Source organism: Rhinatrema bivittatum, chromosome 14 (genome assembly GCF_901001135.1).
Source record: "Rhinatrema bivittatum chromosome 14, aRhiBiv1.1, whole genome shotgun sequence".
NCBI classification, from domain to species: Eukaryota; Metazoa; Chordata; class Amphibia; order Gymnophiona; family Rhinatrematidae; genus Rhinatrema; species Rhinatrema bivittatum.
The window spans coordinates 35,021,321-35,046,741 of record NC_042628.1 but is presented as its reverse complement, the minus strand read 5'-3'; the positions used below and the strand labels follow the sequence as shown (position 1 = coordinate 35,046,741).

Below are 25,421 nucleotides of genomic sequence, written 5' to 3'. Positions count from 1 at the left end.
GCATGCTGCACTAACAGAAGAAGACTTTACATTCATGAACTCCAATAATAAACTGAACATAGCGGCAGAAGCACAAAACTTTCAGAGATTCGAAGAAAACAGAATGACTCCCTGGATTTCAAAACAAAACGTTTAGACAGCACCTAAAGCAACTTTTCTAGGACCTAGGAAAGAACCTTTGTACAGTTAAAGTACTATGAAACATAGAAATTATGGCGGAAAAGGACCAATGGTCCATCCGGTCTGCCCAGTGACCTTCCTAGGGTAGTATCTGCCGCGCTGTGCAGGTTACCCCCATGTATCAGTCAGTGCTGCTTGACGGGCTTTGATTATGGACTTGGCCATAGAAGCAGCCAAAATAGAAGAGTTCTGGAGAAACTTATATGAGGATCCCATAGAGTACAACAGGGAAGTGGCACGGCTACCCGGCTTACAGGAGAAATGGGAAAGGCAAACATCAAAACAATGGAATGGCTTGAAGTAACAAAAAAAAGCTGAAAGCCAGGTTAAAAAAAAAAAAAAAAAAAAAAACGCACCCTAAATTGGAAGAGTCCTGGCCCAATAGAGTCTCCAAATTTCGGCTCAAATATTCAACATCTCTGCTTAGAGGCCTGGAAAACTGCAAAAATCAATTGACGAGACAGCCAGAACTAGAATGGAACCCAGCCTCTCAACCTTCAAGAAAAGACTCAAGACCTGGCTGTTCTTGCAGGCTTTTCCTAACTCCAATATTATTTAACTCCTAACAATCAACACACATCACCATCAATATCACTATTAGCTACCTCTTACAATGTAATTATATGTAATTATCTGGTTCTCCTTTTCCTTCTTACTCCAAGTTCTATTTTTCCTTGTTACATGTAACTGCCTTTTCCGAACTATTGTTCAAGTTTAAGTTTATTTTGCACTCCTGTTTCATGTGAACCAGCATGATGGGACTATTGTCTTGAATGTTGGTATATAAAAAACTTAAATAAAAAAATAAATAAACTAATACCACAATGGCAAATAACAGGAAGAACACTTCTCTTTCCAAAGGGAGACCCAAATAACATCCCCCCCCCAAAAAAATTACTGAGCAATAACTTACCTGCCTACCAAATATAAATTGCACGTTGCAATAGATGTAGATAGCATATGTGATCACTGAGATATGAATGACATCATGGGGTCAGGAGGACAACAAAAGAGAAACATATGGAACTAAAGACAGCTGATGCTAATAAAGTCACAAACTAAGTATAGCTTGGATTGACTTTAAAAAAAAAAGTATTATAAGAACAAAAGAAATGCCATACTGAGTCAGTCCCAAAGGTCCATCAAGCCCAGCTTCCTGTCTCTGACAGTGGCCAATTCAGGTCGCAATTACACAGCAGGATCCCAAAGAATAGATCCAATTCTTCTTACTCATAACCAGGGTAAGCAGTGACTTTCCCCAAGTCTATAAATTACAGGTTTTATAGACTTTTTCTCTAGGAACTTGTCTAAACACTTTATAAACCTTGCTATGCTGTTTAACCATATCTTCCAGCAACAAATCCCACAATATAATTGTGCAAAGAGAAAAAACACTTCCTAATAAGTCCTAGGGATGTGTATTTAAAACGAAACTGCAAAACATGACTAATAAGGCCAATTCGTTTCATTCGGGAAGTGGGGCCCGAAATGAATCGGTGGCTCCTCCAAATGAAACAAGTCTTATTCGTTAGTTTCATTTTAAACTAATGATTCAAGTCTAGGCCTCAAGCCGGGGCCTCACTGAGGCCCAGAGCAAGGCCAGAGTGCAATTTTGTGGTCACGGTAGAGGCATGGACTAATGCCAGAGCCTCGGCAGAGACCCCCAAAAATTAAACAAAAAAAACCGCTTACCTTATCTGTCAGATATCCGACAAAAGGCCAGGTCCCGATGCCAGGGCCTAGACACAGACCCAGGTCTGATGCTGAGACCTTACCCAAAGGCTGGGTCCTGAACCTGGGTCCTTGCTCTGGACCCAGGCCCAATGATGCGACCTAACCCGGAGGCCCAGGTGTTGGAACCTGGCCTCTGGGTTAGGGTAAAGCCTTGACCTTGAGTAGGCCAATGTTGCATCAACCTACTGCACCCTCAGCCTACTCAAGGATGAGGCTGGCGTATCCCCACCAAACCGGGTAAGTGGGGGACAGGGGGGGGGGGATCCCGGCCTCTGCATTTTTTCAGGTGGGCAGGCGAGAGGCCCCAAGAAGCCTTGGTTTTGTTTTTTTTTTTATTGTTCGATTTTATTTTTTCCTCACAAATCTAAATGAATCAAACAATCCACGAACTGAAATTTGTGGGGAAAAAAAAAATCCCGAAAATGAAAACAAATTTTTTCTCTTCTGCATATCCCTAATAATTTCCTTCTATTCTGTTTGCCTTTTTTTTTTGACTGCCACCGTGCACTGGGCCAAAAGCCTGCACAACTTTTAGCTAAGTCTAAGGGAGGCATTCCTGAGGGCGTGTTAGGTGGGGAAAAGAAAATAATGCACATAGATTGTATTTTCAGAAACCTACCTGCACAAAATCAGGTGCAAGAGTTTATGGGCAATTTGCCTGTACTTTCTCTTGATAAATTGGTGCAGAGTGCATGAGTAAAAGGTACCTGCAAACTTTCTGCCAATGTGGATTGCCTCCTCAACTACATCATGATTCCGCACATCTGCCCCATTCTCCCTAATCCAGATGTCCTGCGGTTCATCCAGGTCTAGCAGCTGGATGTTGCCATGTAGGACAGAGTTCTGGGTGTGTACCTAGGCAAGGATCAGATTATTCCTTGCCTCAGCGCATACAGATGACATGATATCGCCCTCTCTAACTGGCTCGTGCAGTGCAAGTGAGATAATATTTCTGGCACCATAGCCAGTGAAGTCCAATCTCATTCAGTGCTGTGTCAAGCAAGGTGTAACTATATCCCAAAATGACCATTCCCAGTGCACTGCAGGGGAACAAACAAACGAGTTTGAAAACTAAGCACTTAACAATAAAAATTCTGATGTGATGCAGGGAGAATATTTACCTTCTGTTGTGTGAACTTTTCTACAGCACATGGTAAGTATGATCACTCCAGAACTCAAATCTCTTAAAACAAGTCTGTTATTGTTGCGGTAGTACTCCTGGCCCCTGGAGAAAATCACGTCCCCATGTGCTCCCTATGTCTGTGTGTGCCAAGTATATGGTTTCACCCAGAATGTCTTTTTATAGCTACAGTATCAACTGAACCCTTTAAAAATCTGATTGGCTTCATCTTGAAGAGTACTATAGCAGCATGGCACCTCCCTTTTTCTTCTCACAAAGGAGCCTCCGCTTCTGTGGTGTAGTAGATGGCGGTCCTAACAATCACAAGATGGCACCCAGCACAGCACAAGTTAAAGTAAACAATTAGTGTGAAGGGAGATGTGAAAAATACATGGTTTTTTTTCAATAGGGACTTGTAATGAGACATAAGGAAAGATGTATGTATATATATATATATATATATATATATATATATATATATATATATATATATACATACATATATATACATACATACATACATACACACACATATATATATATATATACACATAACCATGTCTTCTGGCACTTACTCAATACCGATGGAGCCATAAAAGTATTTATAGTTCTCCTGGGGCTAGAGCCAGGGCAAGGGTAGAAGGTGCCCTAGGCGTCTTCTACCTTGCACCCGCATCCCCCTTCATACTGCCCCCACCTGTCTGGGCCCGACACCTCCTATCTTGTTCGCGCCATGACTGTATGCTTCGCAGGGCCGCTCATGCCTCGACGAATCTCTACTCTTTGCGGCAAGAGGGATAGGCTCCAGGTTGGATTCGTTTACTGAGAGGGGGAGAGGATGGTTCGTCCAGAGCCCTAGGTGGCAGGGGGGACCTGTTTCTTTTCCAGATTCTGGTGGATGTGAGTGCCAAACAAACGACCCAGGAGACTCTGGGTGAGTGTCCAGAAATAAACTTTACTGAAGATGTTTCCTGAATGGAAATGGGCAAGTTCACATCAGTTCTTATCCCACAGGTGGCCGTTACAGTTCTTACTCTCTGTGTCTGTACAAAGGTCTCTTTATCTCTCTTCCAGGGCAAGGAACACCCTCACCCTCCAGGGCTTGGATAACTGAGAAACCCAAGTGGGTAAGGGTATCAGGGGTATCCTGGACTGGGGCAAAAAACTCCTTCCAACTGGGCAGAAAAACTGAAATAATTCAGTCTATGCATAGACTCCCAAATTTCTCTCACGCAGGCATGAAGACTCCCAGAAGGGATCCTCAGATGTTAATCTATATGAGTCTTACTCTCACTTCTCCAAGATCTCTCTTCTTCTTCTCTCTGTTTATCAAATCCCATGATGAAGGTATCTGCTTGGAACATGCGACTCTCAATGTTCCTCAGGCAGGGCAGGAAGAGGAGCAGAAAAAAAAACAAAAAACCAAACTCTTCCTCAGAGATCTTTTAACCAAAATGTCTCTTTCCCGAAACACCAGAAGGCCACCACCATACCTCTCTCCTCCAGGAGGCTGCAGAGGGGCAGGTCTTCCCTATCCTGGGGGGGGGGCCCTCGCTATGTCATACGGGCGTCGTGAGGGCAAAGGTAGCGCCGGCGCCATTTTGAAGATTGGCAATACAGCCCGCGTGCAGGAGGTCGCTCCCGGACCCCCGCTGGACTTTTGGCAAGTCTTGTGGGGGTCAGGAGGCCCCCCCCAAGCTGGCCAAAAGTCCATGGGGGTCCAGCGGGGGTCCAGGAGCGATCTCCTGGACGCGTGACGTCGGGAGCTAGGAATCAAAATGGCGCCGGCGCTACCTTTGCCCTGTCACATGATAAGGGCAAAGGGCCACCGGCGCCATTTCTCTTCACAGCAGCCGTGGGCAGAGAGCGGGACATCGCGCCGGGACCCTCCCACTGGACCCCAGGTCATTTAAAACATTTTGGGGGGGGGGGGGGTTCGGGAGGGTGTTAGGGTTTTTTTGGTGTGCCAGTTTTCCCACCCCCTATTTAACGATACAAAACAAATGCCCCTGACGATAAATCGTGGGCATTTGTATTGTATCGTGCACTCTAACGATTTTGGACGATTTTAAAATTATCTGACGATAATTTTAATCGTTCAAAAACGATTCACATCCCTAGCAGCTTCCCAACCTTGCTCAGCAACTATCTGGGTCAAAGAGTAGGGCCGTAAAAAGCAAACAAAGGATAAGCTCCAGTACTTCCTCCTAACTCCAAAACCAAGCTGAACGGGCCCCGCCAGAGAGCGGCTTTTATTTCCTCCCAAGGGAACGGCCATCCCAGCACCCTCAAAGGGAGAGACTGCACCGATTGCTGCCTCCCATCACTACTAACCTCACTGCCCCTAGCTGCAGGAGCTGCAACTAAGGATAATATTAGTCATGAACCCAAAGGGTCATTACATGTACAACCTCCCCCCCCCCCCCCCCCCCCCCCTTCACTTTGTCTGGATAAGGGCGCACTGGGTGTTTGTGCCCAAGCAGGGATAAAGGTTTACTTCAGGGACCTTCAAGCGTGTACATGCTGCGAGCCAGACAAAAAAAACAAAAAACACAGAAATGTGTGGCCTCCAAATAAAGTCTTTACTGCAAATAAATGTCTCGACTGCTAAGAATTTGATATTGTGAATTTATGAGGTGAGGAATCTGTGTACTCCATCAGCAAGGGTTTCCCCTTCAGCCCTTTGTGGCTGCTTCCCCTCCTGATCCTGACTGAGGGAATTCCTCTTATCCCTCTTCCGATCCCTGTGCTCCTGGAAATCCTGGTTTCTGCACTGCACCTCTGCGGGCAGGACTCCTCTCCTGTTGTAGCACCGCGTTGGCTCCTGCTTACACCGACCTGGGCACGTGGTTTCCTTCTCGCTCTCAGCCTTCCACCAGAATGCCCTTCTCCACCCCCAGTAACCTCCGAAGACTTCTTAGGCAAAAGCTTTCTACCCCATTTCTGGGAATGGAAGCAGCTCTTGCTCCAAGATACTTTGAGGAGAGCGTCTACTCTTCCTTCCTTCCCGAGTCATTTCTAGGACTGCTTGAGCCAAAATCCTCCGTCCGCTACACTCTTCCTTCCTCAGTCCTAGAAGAAAACAGCTGGAAACCGGTTCACTTATTGAATTCCTTTACCTTCACTTGGACAGGCCCAGCGCTACCAAGCGTTAAAACTGTGTCATTGCATAGGGAAGCACATCCAGGGGGGGGCGGCAGCATTGACCCCCCCCCCCCGTAACAGATTTAGGTTTTTGACACCCATAGGCACAGTGTGTCCCCACTCCCCTGCCCCCCTGGAAAGGCACAAATGTCTTTGTTATGCTGTATCTGCTCCAGGCTCATCTTCTCCCCTAACATCTTTCAATGGCGGGAGGAGAGGGGCTGGATTAGGTAACAGACTGGTGTTTCACTGCTCCCTGCAGTGTGCTCTGGCCTCACCCCTCTCCTCCTGTTCCCTGCACAGGACAGGAGGGGGAGGGGGGGGGAAATCACCACATGACGTGGTGATCCCTGGTGGATTTTATCTGTTCCCAGGGCTGCAGCAGTGGCCCTCCCATCCCTCTGCAGTTCTTTTTTTTTTTTTTTTTTTTTAAACAAATTTGGGCAAAGTGGAATACCCGACCTTAAAACACTGTTTTGCCTACATGCGGGCAAGACATTATGGGGCCAATTTTGAGATTGCCTTCGTCTGTCATGTATATTGATATTTGCCTTTGACTGGACACACTCATATAGAGACAAAAGGAATATATATTTTAAACACTATTATTTTAGCTCCATTGTACCTCATTTTTCTTCTGTACATTCCCTATCCCAGACGGCATGCCCAAGAGGACGTATGCGCCCTTGCCAGCAGGGCTGTAGCGAGGTCTCCTGAAATGTTGCCGTAGGGCTGCCCCTCCAGCCAGCTGGCATCGCTGCTGTAGCAACAGCTGCTTATCTCCCCCCCCCCCCCTTGCCCCCCCGCTCCTTTAATCCAGCATTTTGCCTGGGCAGCAGGCTCCAACCACGCTAGGCCTATTGGGCATGAGACTCAAACTTGAGCCTCCTGGGTGGAACCTGAGCCACGGAACGAGCCCCAACAATGATTTAAATTTAGATGTCAAGGGTTTCTGACCCAGCAGCCCTTTGGGGTTTTCTTCTCAATCAGAATCAGCCCTCACGGGGGAGGGCTAAGGCATCATGAAACTTCAGCATATGATGTGGCTTTTTAAAAAAAAAAAAAAAAAAAAAAAGTTTTACATTTCATATTACATGGAGGTTGGCATATATGCAAATATCAATGTATTATGTTTGTGTCATGTAAACATATATGTGCTATTTGTAGTATATGGATGAGATCTTTGTAATACTTGATCAGTTAATAAAATATTAAACCTGTATGTGTAATAATTGACAGGTATTATTGCTCTGCTCATGTTAGCTCTATCTAAAATTCACTAAAAATGCTAGCTTTGTTATATTCTCTCAGGGGCGGGGGACTGGGGAAGGCGTTTATTATTAATTTAGCTCTCAGCCTCTCTGAAGTCAGCAATGCTCTAGGGTCTTAGCTTGGTCTCTGCTCTGGGTGTGCAGCCAGACAAATCCTCAGGGTCCCTGTTTGTGTGCATCTGACTTGGTTACAGTGCCCTACTGGCTTGTGCTCCCTTTACAGCTCTTACTGATGCACCGCTCTGAAGAGCCACCAGTTGTCTGCGTGCAGCGGTCTTTTAACCAGCGGTTCTGCAGGCACTGGATCCAGTGAAGAAGCTGAACCTCCCCCCCCCCCCCCCCCAGGCCAGAACTGGCACAAGCAATTTCTCTGTCCTAAGCAGCATCAGACATGCCAACTCTCGGGGGGAGTCTCATGCCCTCCTCTCACACATCTGAACTGCGGCGATGTGGTGATGACACATCTGCCGTGTTCCCGCCCCCTGGCACGGTGATGATGCACCTGCAAGTGGAAGGAACAAAACTGCGGCAGCACCAAAGAGCGTGCCCGGCAGGCCAAAGGAGGTGAAGGGGAAAAAAGGGAAGGAGAAGGGGGTTGTGAGTAAAGGGGGTAAGTGAGCAGAAGGGAGGGGTGGGTAACAGAGCAGGAGCAGATGCATGGGCCGAAGGTGGAGGCTACTGCAACTTGTGTGTTCCCGAGCGTGCATGTATGAGAGGATGGCCAAAATCAAAAAGGTGGAAGAAACCAAACCCTCACAACACAAAGCAGCAAAAAAAAAAAAAAAAAAGTGGTGAGGTGGTAGAAATTCTCAAAGTACATACAGGAAGCAAAGACAGAGGAAGAAAATCTCCAATGCTGCTCATTCACATGTCGAAACCAGTGATTCTATAATATGCATCAATCTAATGTAGCCTGGAGGTGCAATTCCTACTAATTATAAGCGTCAGCAGGGATGGACCACCCTTGGGTGTCTGAGCATCAAAATTTGGAACTCCACCCACACCCTTAATGGATCTCCACTGCCAAGCATGCCCCTACGTCACCTTACTCTCTCCAAGCACTTAGCGTTCCCCTCACCACCTCTTTCTTCCAATTCAGCAGGGAATCTTGGCCCCACTGCTATCTGTACTTGGTGGCTACAGCAGCAGTGTTCCTTCCTACCTCTCTGGGCATGGGACAAAACTGTTGGAAACTACTGTAATGGAGGTTTTGAAAATAATGGAAATGTCAGCAAAATGCTAGGGATTAAGAGTGTGTGCACGTTCAAATGCTCTCTCTCTCATCTCCTCTTCTCTCTGTTCATCACTTTCTCAGCGTTTTCCTTGTCTGTATTTCTTCCTCTAAGGCTTGCCTCTTCTCACTCTCTCATAGGTGCCAGAATGTGTATTACTGCAGCTCAGAGTGCCAGCGGACAAACTGGCCTGTCCATAAAAAATTCTGCAAGAAACTGAAGCTGGCAGCCATTGACCGTTTGGTGGAATGGCTGGTGTTCATGGGTAAGAAGGGGCTGAAATTCTATGTACTGTCAGGGTTTTCATTGGTTAAGATGGTGACCAGCATTAGGAGATGGATTGTCAAGGATATGTGGTGGCGTATGGTGAGAGAGAAGGATCCTTACTGGATAAGGTTGTGATTAGTAAGCTGGTCCCTTGGGGAGGGCCCAAGTTCTGATTTCCAGGTCAGGTCTCGGTTCTCTGGATCAGCCGGGTAGGGGATGCTGCACAAGAAGCATTATAGGCCCTGGGAGGGAGGCAGTTCCAGTCACTGTGCAAGAGTGACACCAACTGGAAGGTTCCAGAAAGTCACCTGGTGCATGGATCCAGGCAGAGGACTCTGGCTGCAATGACTGAGGTTAGTGAGTTCAGAGGAAATATAAAATAGGAAAAAAAAACAAACCTAGGTGAAGCACTGAGGCACTGTAGCCAAATCAAGCCTGTTTCTGATTGATCTAGAAATCCAAAGCAGCAGGAGCAAACTGCTAGGTCAAAGAAGTAAAGGTGGTTGTGACTAGTGTTTGTTGAGTCATGGTTATAGTAGTGGGTATTTCACAGCAGGTTGTAGTATCTTGTATGATACAACAGCAGGGTAGACCTACAGTATAAAGTGAAGCATATATTCTACGCTAGATCTGTCAGACTGTCCAAGGATAAAAGGAGGTTTACACAATTAAAAAACTACCACCTATTTTCCCCAAAATGCTAACTTACCTTGCCGTGGTCTACCTTTTAAGTTAATCCTAATATAGGTTTCACTTTTGGGGGTAATTTTGCAACATCCTGCATACGTGGACTTGTATAAGTTTGCAAGTAGCTTTCCCAATCTGGCAGTTCTTACTCTGCCTCTAACCCGAAATCCACGTCTCAGAACACTTGGGCAATCTTCCACAGAGAGTGAGGAGTATACAACCAACATGAGTTTTGTTTAGCACAGGACCTCTCCCACGGGGAAGTGTCAGGAATACTGTACACTCCTACTCTCTGACCTTATATCCAGGCTGCTGTGTTAGTCCACTTGAATGCTCAGAAATAAATGATATATACATTAGATCTGTATCTAGTTAGATATAGTGACACTTTTTTTTTTAGGACTAACTTCATACATTTCTTGTACAGCTTTCAAGAGCTAATACGCTCTCCCTTAGATCAAAATTCAACATGAGCAAACAATGGCATTGCCAGGAAGTACAGAGTAGTATGGCTGCCACACGCGAATCATAAAAGGCATTCCAGTGATAGGGTAAAGGGGAAGGGGTGAGTGGGGTATGCTGGGTGATCAGAAGTGACAAGCAGAATAATTTTATGGCAGATAATGTCATAGGGGACTTAGGTCTCCGAGTCCTTTTTTTTGTCAGTTCCAAAGTCAAACACTTTTTGGAACTGACAAGAAAGGACTCAGCAGAGAGCTAGGTTTCCTTTCAAATTTATGTGCCATAACATTTTACTTAGACACCTTCTGAAGGTGTTAGGGGCATACTGGTGCTGACTGGGAGGGGGGGGAGGGGGGAAAGGGAGTCAGGAAATACTGGTGCTGGATCAAGGGTAGCTGCAGGGAGGAGAGGGGCAGGAGGTTACTTGTACTGGGACAAAAAGGTAGGGGAGGAGAAAGAGGCCAGGGGAGATACAGGTGCTGGACAGAGTGTAAGAGTGGAGTAAAGAGGTAGTTATATTTTTCACCTGGGAGGGGGGATGAAGAGGAGCACCAGATCACCACCAAGAACCGTGCCTTCTGACATTCAAAAAGAAGCTAAAGACTTGGTTATTCACCCAAGCTTTCCCCGAGAGCTAAAACCTGATGAAGCAATAGACGATATAACTACCTCTGTACATATGTCTGAGTTTGGTTCCCAGTTACAGTTAATCGAGTGTATGAATGTCTCCCTAAAAGTTTTCCTGTCCACCTGTGTTAATGTATTCTGCCCCTGAGGCGACTGTTTTAATGTATTTCCGCCCCTGAGGCGATGGTTCAGTTCCTTGTAAACCGGTGCGATATGTATTCTATACAGGAACATCGGTATATAAAAATTAAAAATAAAATAAATAAATAAAATCAGTTTTGCAGAAAGTGCCAGCTAACCTATGCCCAGCTCTTAGTGTGCACATAGTTTTGCCGAGATAAGGGCAAGTCTGCTTTGCAAATTGGAAGCGTCTTACAGCTGAGGCTCTTCTGAAGTGTGTCCGGAGGAATTTCCAGTTGTCCTTCTGGGAAGGAATCTGCATGCAGCTTGCAGATACCAGCCAAGGAAGTGCCCAGGGAGGGTCCATTGGCAGGAGAGTGCACATTTACCAGTCACTGTATCTGTAACTTGTTAGGATTTTCTATTCTTACTGACATGCACGATTCCAAAGTGTACCTGCTGTGAAGTTTCATCTGCAGTCAATTTAGCCAGTAAAAGGATTTGCTTTTGAACAGTCATAACTCAGTCTCTGACTTTTTTGTCTGAGACTTGGCATAAGACTTCCAGACAGCCTAAGGGCCTTGAAAACTTTACCTCACCCCCCCCCCCCCCCCCCCCCCCCCCCTCATATCAGAAAAGAAATTGAGAGCATGGGTCAGAATGGGGTCCTAGCATTCCCAAGTGAGCCTGATGCAACAGAGGCTATGCATAATTATGCAGGCCTCAAGTTTGGCCATTTGTGCAAGAGAAGAATTTAGCAAACATCTAAAGATACCCAACCCATAGCATTTTTTCCGTATGCTTCAAAGAGAGATATTTAGATTGGCTTGGGGGATATTCAACTGTCTTGCAGAGCTATTCTCCTATATGTTATTTCTGTATTCCTCTGAATTTATAGATATTTTTAGATTGAAAAAAAAAAAGTTTTGTGTCCACAAGGTTAGCCTTCTAGCTGTCTATGCCGCCGGTTCTGCTCAGTGAGGTACTCCCTAACCACATCCGTAATACCTTGTGTGCTCATAAAATCATCTAAATTTCTCTTACAATGAGTCCACTGATGAGGCAGGAACAAGTTCACTAGGCGGAAGATTCTACACCCTACTCCACGAACAGTAAAATACTGCTGTCTTAAATACATCAGATTCACTTTCCCTTTATTGTAGCTTCACAGTATGTCCCCACATTTTTTGTATATTGAAAAATATAAATTTGTTGCTTTAACTGATTACATACTGGCCTGATAAGTATTTCTGGACATTAATCACACTGCTTCCTTTCTAAGATAGCTCTGGTGGTTGCCTAGAACAGCCTCCCAGTGGAGGTGGAGGAGACAAAAAACAGCATCTGAATTCATGGAATAAATACAGGGGATCTCTAAGGGATTGATGGGAATTATAAAGCTAAATTCATTGGGTAGATGGGCAGACCAGTTGGGCCATATGGTTTGGTTTTCTGCCTTCATGTTTCTGGCCCAGTAGTTCAGCAGCAGTGCTGCCATGTAGAAGTCCCGGGTTTGATCCATGGGCTGGAGCTAGGGATGCTGTAGGGACAGTGTTCATAAACCTGACAGGGAAGAAGTGTCAGCCATTGCTCAGTGAGAACTACTGACTGGAACTAGGCTGCATGCATGCCATTTTTGGAGATCTCAGTCTGTGTTTCCTGGTCAGGACCATCACTGTTGTTGGCTGGTATAAGGAAGGTTATACAAATAGGGGAGAAATACCATGGGAGGGGAGCTCTGGAGGCTATGTACGCGCATATTTCGCAGCTTCTTCAAATTTGTGTTGCTTACCGGCGGCCCACTTACGCATGTACGTGGCCAATTTTGCACAAGCAATGCTTTTAAAATCTGCTTCTTAGAGTGTGAGTGTTCAGGACAGGAAAATACCTACAGTATCTGAATGTGATCTGCTTTGAAGTGTCTGAAAAGCAGAATATTAAAATATTCACCAAATGTACGTGACTCAACTGCCTTTATCTTCTGCTAGTAAGCAGGTTGTGAGTACAAATAGAAATACTTTAAAGTATGTTTATTATTTAAATCTGTATGTGAATACCAGAAGTATGAATAGTAAGATTGGACAGCTAGAATGTATGGCGTTATGAGGCATAATAGGCATCTCAGAGATGTGATGGAAGGAGGATAACCAATGTAAATAAAAGTATAACAGTGGTTGTATACTACCATACACCTTGCCAAGATGAAGAAATAAATTTTGAAATGCTAGCAGAAATTAGAAAGGTAAATAAATTTGGCAACACTGTAATAATGGGAGATCTCAGTTGTTCCAGTATTTGGGTTAATGTTTCATTGGTACCAGGGTAGAGAGGTTAACTCTCTTGATGACATAAATGACTGACTGCTTCCTGGAGCAGTTGGTCCTAGAACTGACTGGAGGAGAGGCTATTTTAGATCTGGTCTTCAGTGGAACACATGACCTATTGCGAGGGGTTACTATAGTGGGACTTCAAAGCAATAGTGATCATAATGGAATCAAATCGGACAATCACTGGAGGAAGTATAGGGAGAAACTACTACAGCAACGTGTAACTTTAAGAGGGGAGACTATGAGAAAAGGAGAGACTGTAAAGATTAAAAGTTGCATGAGGTGTGGACATTGTTCAGAAATCACCAGGAATGAAGAAGTGGTGCAAAAACACACCAAGTAATATCAAGAAACCAAGAAGTGTGTTGCTAGAGGTAGTCTTGTGGTCTGATGATTTATGCAAAGACTAAGAATTCATAGTTTAATTTAATTCCCAATGAATAATAGTTCAATAAATCCAAAAGATGTCAAGATTAAATTTTACAGTGCAATTCTGTCCCCCCACTAGTAAATAAATAAAAATTGAATAAATTCCCCCAATTTCACTATTTACTGCTCCTTACTGTATCAGCCTGTATATTTTATCAACTCTGATATATCCCTCTTAAGACAAAGGAGGGAAACTGTACAACATACTGTATAAGATTTGGTGTAATAGAATTAATGCCAGATTGGTGTTGGGTAAATTAAGTGACATATCCATGACTTGATGTTGGAAGAAGATGCTGTTATCATGGATTTTTCTGGGCTTACAGAAAGTGAGAGAAAGTGAGCTCTGTCCTTTGGTTACATCAAACCAAAGGACAAAGGTAGAAAAAAAAAGTGGTGGCATGGTGTTTATCGTGCAACACTTCCTTTGGTTAGAGTTTATGCATCAGCCCCAGCTGGATGTGAATGTTTCTGTATAAATCCTGGATAGCAAAATCAGGTAGGCATTATAGTGGGGTATTGTCCACTAGGTGTAGCATTAGATGGTCTGGATATTATCATTGAATTGATTGCAGATATAAGCATGACCTGATCTGCAAATATTAGTTATGGGCAATTTTAATTTACATATTGATGACCTTTATATAGACGAGCTCAGACTTTCTTTGCATTGTCTGTGATTGGTCTTATGCAGCTGGTAAATGAGCATTCCCACTTAATTTTCTCTACCCAGGAAAGGAAGTTTGGTGGAAGACATATCTGTGTTTTTAGACCCTAGATCAGACCATTTTTTTAAAGTTCATTTTAGTAACCAGTCCTTATCCCCATTAGATAATCAAGGTACAATTGATCAGGAACATTTTCTCATTAGTAAGTGATGGTGTTACTGTTTTAACTGAGGAAACTGTGTAGTTAACTATTAGAATAAGGAATTGTTTACTATTTTAAAAACTCACTCCCCTCCGAAAAAGCCAGGCGAAGACGGCCATCTATTGTGGTTCTTGAAAAAAAAGAGCTCAGTTCAGAAAAATGAGAAGCTCGTCATTTACAATGTTACTGAAGGGAAAACGCAGGACCTGGCAGGCAGACATTGTTTCAGCTCATGAAAAGGGATATAAATACAGCTCATAGAATCAAAGGAAAGGTACAACCATTGCTTTGGCACAAAACAGTTCCCTGCTCTGTCACCTTCCTATATCTGCTTCAGACTCAGAGTCAATACTGGGCTGTAATGAACTGGCAACATATTTTGCAAAACAAATTAGTTCAGAGATGGAGGGAAAATTGAAGACTATGAGCCCTCTAAATTAAGAAAAAGTTAAATGTCAATAATTTATTAATAGATTTCAAACATTCAGTGCGGAAGGAGTGAAGTTTTCTGGGCAAGATGAATCCAACAACGTGTCATTTGTTCCCCTGCCACCTTGGGTGATGAAAATTCCTAATGAAGAAAAGCTGGCTAATTCAAAACCTTAATGTTTTCCTTAGAAAAGACTACATGCCTGTGGAACCCTTTTTTAGGGAATATTTCTAATTCCAAAAGGCCATAAAATAATTTTAGACTGGGCTGGCTCCTCTGCCCTTCTCCCAACGGGTGGATTCTTTTCGGGGGGCAGGCTAACCTTCTGGGCCCAGGCACTTGAAAGTGTGTATTACCATAGCTCTTTGGGGCAGGTACCTTGACAAAACAGGCAGGACTCGCTGGATGGGTGGTCAAATTAAGGTTTACTGTGATTGATTTTAAAAGAGTCAATAGGAGCAAATAAAGTGTCCAGTTACATCCAGATTAATTTGCCATACTGGAGTTCTGGTTTAATAGGTATCTCCCTCTGTAGAAGTGTCCCTTGGTATTGGAGCTTGAGACTTGTGTACTCTCCATGGGGTGAAGTGAATATAAGTCCCAAAGTGGCTGGAGTATCCTAACCAGGGCAGATGTTCCCTTCCTCACTGTACCCGATGACCAGAGGACACTCCGGAACTCTAAACTTGCCTGTGTCCTGGGTCCTAGGGTGGAAACCACAATTAGGGGGCGGTCTCCCAGTGTTCTTCTCCTTCAGTGACTGCTGACATTTCTGGAAGAAATGCTTCTTTTGGAAAATTCTTACAGTCCAGCTCTGGGTAAGGAAGGGTCTAGAGAAAAAAAAAACAAAACACAACACCTTCCTTCCCAATCAGATGGGAAAAAACAAACAATCTTCATTGGCCGGTCTCTGCAATAGAGTATACAGATCCCTCCTGCCCTTCTGTGGATGGGATTGCTGCCTCCCAGAAAGCACGGGCCTCCAGACCCCAAAATCCTACAATTAGTAAAAATATCTATGGGAGAACCCTTGGTGCCCCACTAGATGGCTGCCCTGGTAGGTGATAGCAAAGGAGACCGACCATGTCCAGCAGCATCACCACTCCCTGAGGATGCCTGCAATGGTCCAGTCCTTGTCCAGAACATAAGATATGCCGAACTGGGTCAGACCGAGGGTCCATTAAGCCCAGTATTCTGTCTCCAGTCGTGGCCAACCCAAGTCACAAGCACCTGGCAAGTACCCAGGTCAGAGCTTTAGTGTGTGTGTGTGTGGACAGTTTAGTTTGGGTTTGGATGAGTTAGGAGCTGTTTTGCTCCTGTTCTGGTTTTGGATTGGGAGATTGCTCTTTTTCCAGTGCACCCCTTGCCTGGTAGGGGCTGTCCCTTCCTGAATGCAGAAAGGATTTTAGTAAGAAGATTTTTCAGGATTTTGTTTGTGCCTGGATGAATCCTGTTCCTGCTGGTGAGGCTACCCCCATAATCACGGGCCAGGAGGGAGAAGACCTGGTTATTCCTTTCCTGTCAGTGAGAGGATTACGGCAACTCCTGACTCAGTGGTGAAGTTTGAATTTTTGTGCAAAGTTGTGTTTTAGCAAGGACATTTTTGTACCACCCCTCCTTACTGTGTGGCTGGGCTGTAAAAGCCCTGCTGATATCCAGAAAAAGGACTTTTTTCCTTAAGAGGTCAAGTACAGAAGGAGTCCAGCAGAGAAGAGTTCAAGATCAAACTGGAGACCCCAACCGGATCTCCACCCTGGGGAATGCAGGACACATGCTGGGAACATCTGGGACTCTAGGTGCAAGATGTTTTGGGGATTTAGGTGACTCCCCTCAATAGGTTTCCCTTCCTGGCTGGAACCCTTGCCCCACAGTCAAGAAAAAGGGAATGAGCTGCTTCCAGAGAGTAGTACTAAGGTCACCTGCACAGATGAAAGAAGAGAGTTTCCCCAAGGATAACCCAGACTGAACACAGATTTATTTGTAAAAACTATGTCTGAGTATAATGACCATTTTGTTTTATTGTCTTCTGATCTCCTTGTTTACCTCAGGTGATATCCCCTTTCCTGTGGACCATTGGACAAAGCACATCTCAGAAGTGAGGAGTTGGGAGGACTGGTTCTGTATGCAGGAAAACCTGGAGCAAAAGCTGCACACGATACTGACAGGGCGTTATATGAGCCTTCTGTGGTCCAATGCAGGGAAACCAAGGCCAGATGAATGTGACCTCCTAGAATCCATCAAACGTCTGACATCTGATTTCCTTTCACGACCCTTGACTATTGGTTTTGGTCTCAATGCTTTCCATGTTGACCCCTGTTCTGGCCCCATTACTGTGCATGTGGTAGGGGCTTCCCACATTGAAACCCTGAACACCAGGATCACAGACTACGACGAACTGGCACGAATGTTTCCAGGTAATCAAGGTATTGAGGTGGTGATGGTGGGGCCTGAGGTAACTGATGGACCTATCATGAGACCCCCATTGGCAGCATTTGGACCCAAAGGGAAAGTCTACCTCAGCAGTCACAAAGGCCTTTACCATATCTTCTGGGAGACGCTAGTGGAGAGCCAACAAGCAGCCCGCCCTAACCTCGTGGTGGGATTTCATCCAGGTAAGATGACATTTGTCAAACCTTTGTACGAATTCAGATTTATTTGTAAATGCCATTGTAGTACACTCTGTTGTCAGAAATATGATTTAGCTGTCCAATTAAAAAACATAGAACATGTAGATGTCAAAAAATTAGTTTAAAAAAAAAAAAAAAAAAAAGTCACACAAAATTGAAAAGTGAAGAAAGTCAAAGTAAACGGTAGCCACCATTGCTCTGTGAAGGAGGGAGGGGAGAGATATTAAAGTCATGCCTCGTGGTTCAGGGAGGGGACAGAAATGAGTCAAGCACCCCAAGCTCCTAGGAAGGGAGAGAGAGATGTGGAGCAGAGGCTCTGAGGTCTGGAAAGAAAAAAAGATCCTGAGTTCCTGGGAGAGGTAGTGAGACCATTACTGAGTGATCTGAGGGAGAGGAGAGAGAGCTCCAAGCCAAGGGGCCTTGAGGTGTCAAGAAGGGATCAGAGTTCCTGATGGCAGAAAGAGATCCGGGCTGGGTGGCCTGGAGGTGTCAAGAAGGGAGTGAGTTCTGAACGGAGTTTCCTGGAAAGGGGAGACCCCTTAGAGCAAGAGCACTTGGAAATCCCAGGAGGGTTGAGAGAACTGAAATTGATGCCTTGAGATTCTGGGAGAGAATTGGGATCAGAGCCAAGTGCCCTGAGGTCCCAGAAGGGGGGAGAGATCCACATTCCCTGTGGGGCTAATTGTGCCTGGCATAGAGTAACAGCAGCTGCATTGGCTATGGAGCCAAAAGGTCATAAACCCTTTGGATCCCAGTGCATCTCTGGACTTATCACCTTTTCTGGAGATTTATTGCTGTGCAATCTGCCTCTCAGTCACAATAAATCTTTCTGCAACATTTCATGAATTTTCCCTAGAGTGTGTGTATGTATATATACACAAACACACAAAATGAGAGAAAGAACGCCTGCATAGAGGCTTAGAGATGTCACTGAATGAGACAGAGGACTGATATGCACAGAATATGAGAGAATTGTGTGCTGATCTGGCAGATGTCTCAGAGAGAGACAGAAATAGAGGAGAGAGGCATCCACACAGCCATGAAATTTGGCAGTAGAGGAGTCACAAAGGGTGCCTAAGCCTGGAGGCCGGTTAAATTTCGGCACCATTGGTGGGCATCAATATGGTGATCCCATTAAGATAGACAAGATGGAGACCTCAATTTATTTATGTTCCACCTTACTATTTGGCAATAGTTAAGGTAGATCAAAACAATATAAAATCTACAACTTTAATATATAAACCAATCATAATCATATTAAACTATATAATATATGGAACAATAATATTAAAAATAGAAATACATTGTAAATGTAAAAAAAATCCAGACACCTCCTATAGGTCATACAAAACACTAGGAGGCAGTCTCATGTTATTGTTGGGCTGTTGAGCTAGCATGTAGTAGGAGTCATCTGCACATGAGCATAGAAGAGTGTTGCTCTGTTAGATCATTTGCAGATTCGATGGAAGCTCTGGATGGGATTATCAGTCTCCTTTCTGCTCTGAAATTTAATGCTCGACATTCAAAAGCTAAACCAAAACGGTTTCCTTTGTTTAACTGGTTTTATAGACCTGTTGTGTGTTTGCTTTTCTCTCCTGTTCTGGGATGGATTTCAGAACAGGGCCGTATCAGCAGCAGCACACGAGGACTTATACAATGTCCTCTCACATTCTGCAGGAGTGCACCTGAATGAACAGGATCTTAACAGGGATGGCATCCAAGATTCACTATGGTGTACTTACAACAGCACACTGTCTGTGCCAGCCGTACTGAGGGAGAAGTGAACCTCTTCCCCCCCCCCCCCCACTGAAGCTGAGGGATGAGAACAGGCAGCAAGAGATTATGGTCATTAAATGTTTACAGCTCTAACAGTGGGAGTGCAATAACTTTTCCTTCTGTCTGACAGACTTGCAGTTGCTGTGTAAGTCTAGCGCTGGGGGGGGGAGGGGGGGTGAGATGACAACATTCAACAGTGTTAAATGAGCATCAGCAGAGCTCCAGGGCAGCCACTCTCTGCTGGGCGACATGTGGCAGCTGCCAGTAGTGACAGCCTATGGGGCGGAACTGAGAAAGGCTTGGTATATTTATTTATTTATTTATTGTTTTTGTTATACCGAGTTTCATGATAGGCATCACATCAACCCGGTTTACAAACAACAAGGAGTGTAAAGCATAACGTAAAAAACAATATTTTCAATAAGAACCTTGAACTTTAAATACAGTGAATCAGAAAAAGGGAGAGGGAAAGTTACAAAAAACAAGGAAAATAAACTTGGGATGGAAGGGGAGAAATTGAACAGCACAATATTTACATTTCAGCCTATTGATACATTAGAATAGCAAGTGAAAAAATAAGACTATGAAACAGTACATAGGTAATCAAATGAATAAATATGACACAGTTGTGAATGGTAATAGTATGATAAATATTCAGCAGGAATTAGTGAGAGAGGGTTTGAGGTTGGTTGATTCGTGTTTACATTCCATTATTGCATACGAGTTAGTGCTAGTGAGAGGAGGTTTTATTCAAGGCTTGGAAATGCTTTTTTGAAAAGCCAAGTTTTTAGTCTTTTCCTAAATGTTAAAGAGCATGGCTCTTGTCTCAAATCAGGTGGGATCGAGTTCCAGAGAGCTGGACCTGCTGATGAGAAGGCTCTGAGACTCAAGGATTTATGTTGGTAGGTTTTGGCCTTTGGAATTTGGAGTGACTCTTTGTAGTGTTCCCTGATAGGCCTGGCGGAGGTGAATTTTTTAAGTGGTATTTGTAGGTCGAGTTGCGTGTGTTGGTTGATAGTTTTGTAAATGATGTTAATGGTTTTGTACATGATTCTATAGTGGATCGGAAGCCAATGGAGGTTTTTGAGAATAGGTGAAATGTGGTCAATTTTCCTGGAATTTGTAAGGACTCTGGCTGCAGAGTTCTGAACCATTTGTAAAGGTTTGGTGTAAGAAGCTGGGAGGCCTAATAGTAATGAGTTGCAATAATCTAGTTTGAGAGAGAGAGAGAGAGAGAGAGAGAGAGAGAGAGAGACCGTTTTTCCTTCTTATTTTTGTTACTGTTCTGCAAGTGTAATCTGCACTTTGCAAGAATACAGCGTCAATACTTTGAGCAGTGGAAGCCATACTGGTACACTGGATGCCCCACAAACATGGAAACTGTGCCATGCAGGAGGTGTCAGGACAAGGTGGTCCAATTCAGAGCCACTCTTATAACCTCATCTCTAGAAACAAGTTCAATCATCTTTTTTACAAAGCAATTTTCAAATAGCTTGCATGGTGGCAAGCCACACAGGCATGTTTCGTGTGCAGGTTTTATTCAAATTAAAAACAGTAAAAAAAAAAAAAAAAGAGAACCTACCAGAAAATTGGTTCTCTCTGAAAATCAGCATATGCAAAGTGTGGGCATTAAAAGTGTGTCCTGCATCGCACATGCTGTTTGTAGTGGTGGCCTAGTGGGGGCAAAATAGTGCAAGTACAATTGAAAAATCACTTGTGTGTGCGCGCATTTTTTTATGCCCTTGACCCAGTTATGGAAACGCCTCTTTTTAATGCAGCTGACCATGTGTGCGCTATGGAACCCTTGCGCACTTTTAGCTACATGGAAGGAGGGCAGTTTACAGTCAGACCATTTCACTCTTTGGAAATTGCCCTTTTAGTGTCACACAGATGTAGTATGGGGTAAAGGAGAGTTGCTTACCTGTAACAGGTGTTCTCCTAGGACAGCAGGACGTTAGTCCTCACACATGGGTGACGTCTGATTGAGCCCGACACAGAAAACTTCTGTCAAAGTTTCTAGAACTTTGACTAGGCACACTGAGCATGCCCAGCATGCCACTATTCACACGTCCACGTGGGGGTCCCCTTTCAGTCTCGTAACATAGAATTATGGGGAAACCCCCCCCCCCCCCCCAAAAAAAAACCCCACAAACATAGTAGAAACCCAGTTCCACAGGGAGGCAGGCAGGTTTCCTGAGGACTAACATCCTGCAGTCCTAGGAGAACACCTGCCACAGGAAAGCAACTCTGCTTTCTCCTAGGACAAGCAGGATGGTAGTTCTCACACATGTGTGAATACCAGGCTGCAGGAGGCTCCCAAACTTATCACAGATCTGCAGACACCAAACCTCGGTGCCAAACGGGCACAACAACTGCAGTTGTGTGGAAAAAAAACCTAGGGAGACAGCCTGCTCCAAAAAACAGGGCCCTAGGCAGGAAGAGTTGGATTGTTTCTCACTGAAAGAGGTTCTGCAGGACAGCCTGACCAAAGTTGCTATCCCTACAGCTATCTCTATCCAAACAGTAATGGGCCGCAAACGTGTGGAGAGAACTCCACGTCGCAGCCTTGCAGATGTCGGCCACAGGAACCGCATGCAAATGGGCTACTGAAGCTGCCATGGCATGGCCAGAATGAGCCTTGACATGGCCTCCAAGCTGAAGGCCCACCTGCGTATAGCAGAAGGAAATGCAATCCGTCAGGCAGTTGAATAACGTGTGCATGGCGACTTCAACTCCCAATCTGTTCTTATCGAAGGAGACGAAGAGTTGCATGGACTATCTGTGGCCTGCTGTTCCCTCCAGCTAGAAAGCCAAGGCTCTTTCTTACCAAGGTGAGTGGGCTCTGCACAGCCTGGACTGAATGCAGCCTGGGAAAAGAGGTAGACAGGACAATTTGGTTGAAATAAAAATCAGTTACCACCTTAGGCAGAAACTTAGGGTGGATGCAAAGCACTACCCTGTCGTGGAAAAATTTTGTGTAAAGTGGATGTGTGTAACTGCAACCAAGAAGATAACCTTCCATGTCAGGTACTTCAACTCGCAGGAACGCAGTGGATCAAGGATCTCGCATGAGATGAGCCAGAACTATGCTACGATCCCAGGACACAGAAGGCCATAGGGGAGGTTTCAGCTGAAGCAAACCCTGCATGAACCAGCTCACCACAGGGTGCATAGAAATAGGCAAACCATCCACTACATGGTGGTAGGCCCCAATAGTATTGAGGTGCACTCTGACCAAATTGGTTTTCAGACCAGAATTGGAAAGAGATAACAAGTAGTCCAACAACTTGGAATAGGACAAGAGAATGGATCACCACGACTCACATCAGATGGAAGACTTCCTCCATTTCAGAGTGTATGACTTCCTGGTGGAAGGCTTTTGAGAAGCTACCAGGACCCGAGACATCCTCCGAGAGGCCAAGGGGCCGCAGGACTAACCTCTCAACATCCAGGCCATCAGAGACAGTGCCTGGAGGATGGGATGGTGTAGTCTGCATCGATCCTGCGTGATCAGGTCAGGGGAGGTCCCTAGACTGATTGGTTTCCTGATGGCGAGATCCCAAAGGATTGGGAATCAAACCTGTCTCCACCACTGGGGATCAATAAGAATCATGGTCCTCCTAGAGCTTCAGGAGAATCCTTATCACCAGCGGAAGTGGAGGATATGCATACAGAAGGCCCTTGCTCCAATATTGGGCCAAAAGGTATGTCTCCCAGTCCCCCTGTGCAGGGAGCAGAAATTGCTCACCTTGCTGTTGCAAGGGGAGGTGAAGAGATCCATGTTTGGTATTCCCCAGAGGTGGAAAAAGCGATTCACTACTGCCTGATCCAGGGACCATTCATAGGGGTGGAAAGCTAGACTCGTGCGATCCGCCACCACATTCTCTGATCCCGCTAGGTATACAGCCCAGAGCAGAATTCCCTGGGACTGGACCTAGGACCAAATTTGGACAACCTCCTGACAGAAGAAATCTGGTACCTCCCTACTTGTTAATGTACCACATTGCTGCCTGGAACAGGACAGCTCAACTGGATAGACGATCCCAAAACACCCAGAGCACATATCTGATCGCCCAAAGCTCCAGGAAGTTGATCTGGCATACAGCCTCCTGGGCTGACCAGTGAGCTTGTGTGCAGAGGCCATTCACGTGCCCCCCAGCCCAGGTTGGACGCATCCATAGTGAGTACAGCCTGTCACGGAGGGGTCTAAAAAGGAACCTCCCCACTCCAGGTTAGGCAGAATTTACCAGCAGGACAAGGAGTCCTGGAGGGGCAGCATAACACACCCACATGCTGAGGGTCCTGGGAGTCCTGTTGCCACTGTGACCAGAGTCCATTGGGCTCTCTGCATGTGTAAGTGGGCCAAGGAGGTGACATGAAGAGAAGTGGCCATGTGACCTAACAACCGAAGCATAAGGCGGGCCGGCACCCAACGGCTGTGGCGGACCAAGCTCAGAGACACTAGAGCAAGCGCTCAGTCGTGAGGAAGAAAGGCCCATCCCTGGCAGGCCCCAATAAAAGTTCAACTTAGCAATTGGAACAAGATGGGACTTGGGTATTTGATGACAAACCCAAGGGATTCCAGCACCTGTATGGTCAAGTTGAGGGAACGAAACACCCCTTCGCATGTGGGCGCCTTGACCAGCTAATCGTTCAAGTAGAGGAAGATATGCACCCACTACTGCCAAGCACTTGAAGGCACATGGGGCCGAGGCTAGGCCAAACGGAAACACCTTGACCTAAAAAACACCTATGCCCACATAGTAATCCTATGATTACGATTTCTGCTAGGTGACAAAGCCAGGCCCCTCTTTGCAGGAAGAGAATCAGGGTGCCCAGTGAAACTATCTTGAACTTTTCTCTTTTGAGGATGTTTATTCAAGGCCCTCAGATCTAAAATGGGGCATAAGCCCCCTCTTTTGAATCAGGAATTATTTGAAGTAGAATCCAAGTCTGTTGACCTTGCAGAACGGGTTCTACTGCCCCTGCCATTAACAGGGCGGAGAGCTCTGACCAAGGAACCTCTTGATGTGAGGCATGGCCCCACGACAAACAGGGGGATAAGAGTCTGCCAGAAAGTTTAACTGATACCCTCGATGGATGATGGACAGGACCCACTGGTCCGAGGTGATCTGTGGCCATTGGTCCTGGAAGGACTGTAGTTGACCTCTGACTGGTGGTGTCAAGGGTATGGTTACAAGATTTATGCTCACTCAGGACCAGTCAAAACCCTGTGGAGGGACTTTGCTGGGGAGCCAGCTAAGGTCTGGGAGTCTGCTTCTGTCGAGAACAGCCCCTAGAGTTCCCTCATGGTACTTGAGTTTGTGAGGCTGGATGATAATATTTCCTCTAGTGATAAAAAAAAAAAAAAATACACCTTCTGCTGCCCTGATGAGAGGACTTCCGGTCAGAGGATCCGAAGTGCTGGCAGAGAGATTCTGGAGGGTCTCATTGTGGTCTTTCAGCTGACCCCACAGCATCCCACACCTTGTCTCCAAACAAGTTCTTCCCAGTACAGGGCAAGCTTGTCTTGGACTTCCGGCCAGAGGTCTGACGCTCGGAGCCATGCCGCCACCACTCGAGCCGCAGACTCAAAGACATCATAGGTGGAACACACCTATTTGCCACACACCAAGCCTTGCTGGGCAATGACCAGGAGGGCTTCCTGCTGCAGTAGGTGATCAGTTATCTCCTGGACCTGCTTCCAGAGGTTGCGAGTGTACTGGGTCATAAAAAGTTGGTAGGAGGCAATGCAAGCAATATCACACCCTGATACACCTTCCTACCCAGGACATCTGCAGCCCAGTGTTCCCACTCCAGAGGCGCTGAAGCGTTTGGCTTTGAGGGCAATGAGACTGGGTGCTCCCACATCCTGAGGAGTAACTTCTTAAAGATATCATGGATGGGGATAGTGAGTACCTCTTTTGGAGCATCTATGAACTGGAGAACCTCCAACATCTGTGATGGGCATCCTCCTCTGCTAGAAGCTGGAAGGGAATGGACTCAGCCATGGCCTGCACAAAGCCCACAAAGGTCAGATCCTCCAACAGGGATCTACACCTCTCATCTGGAGGAGATGGATCTGAGGGGAGGTCTCCAGACCTGCAAAGAAGACTCA

The 25,421-nt window shown here is 45.4% G+C and overlaps 2 protein-coding genes across 5 annotated transcripts in view; one reads left to right on the top strand and one right to left on the bottom strand.

Moving 5' to 3' along the window:
• The window catches only part of MSS51 (MSS51 mitochondrial translational activator), a 59,335-nt gene that overhangs the window by 18,386 nt on the left and 15,528 nt on the right, over positions 1-25,421 (top strand). Inside the window, exons 4-5 of the mRNA XM_029576154.1 lie at positions 8,822-8,946; positions 16,949-17,512. Of these exons, the coding sequence (XP_029432014.1) occupies positions 8,822-8,946; positions 16,949-17,512 (689 nt within the window). The remainder of the gene's footprint in view (positions 1-8,821; positions 8,947-16,948; positions 17,513-25,421) is intronic.
• CFAP70 (cilia and flagella associated protein 70) overlaps positions 1-25,421 on the bottom strand; it is a 351,702-nt gene that overhangs the window by 316,798 nt on the left and 9,483 nt on the right. The gene's annotated exons all lie outside the window — the stretch shown is intronic.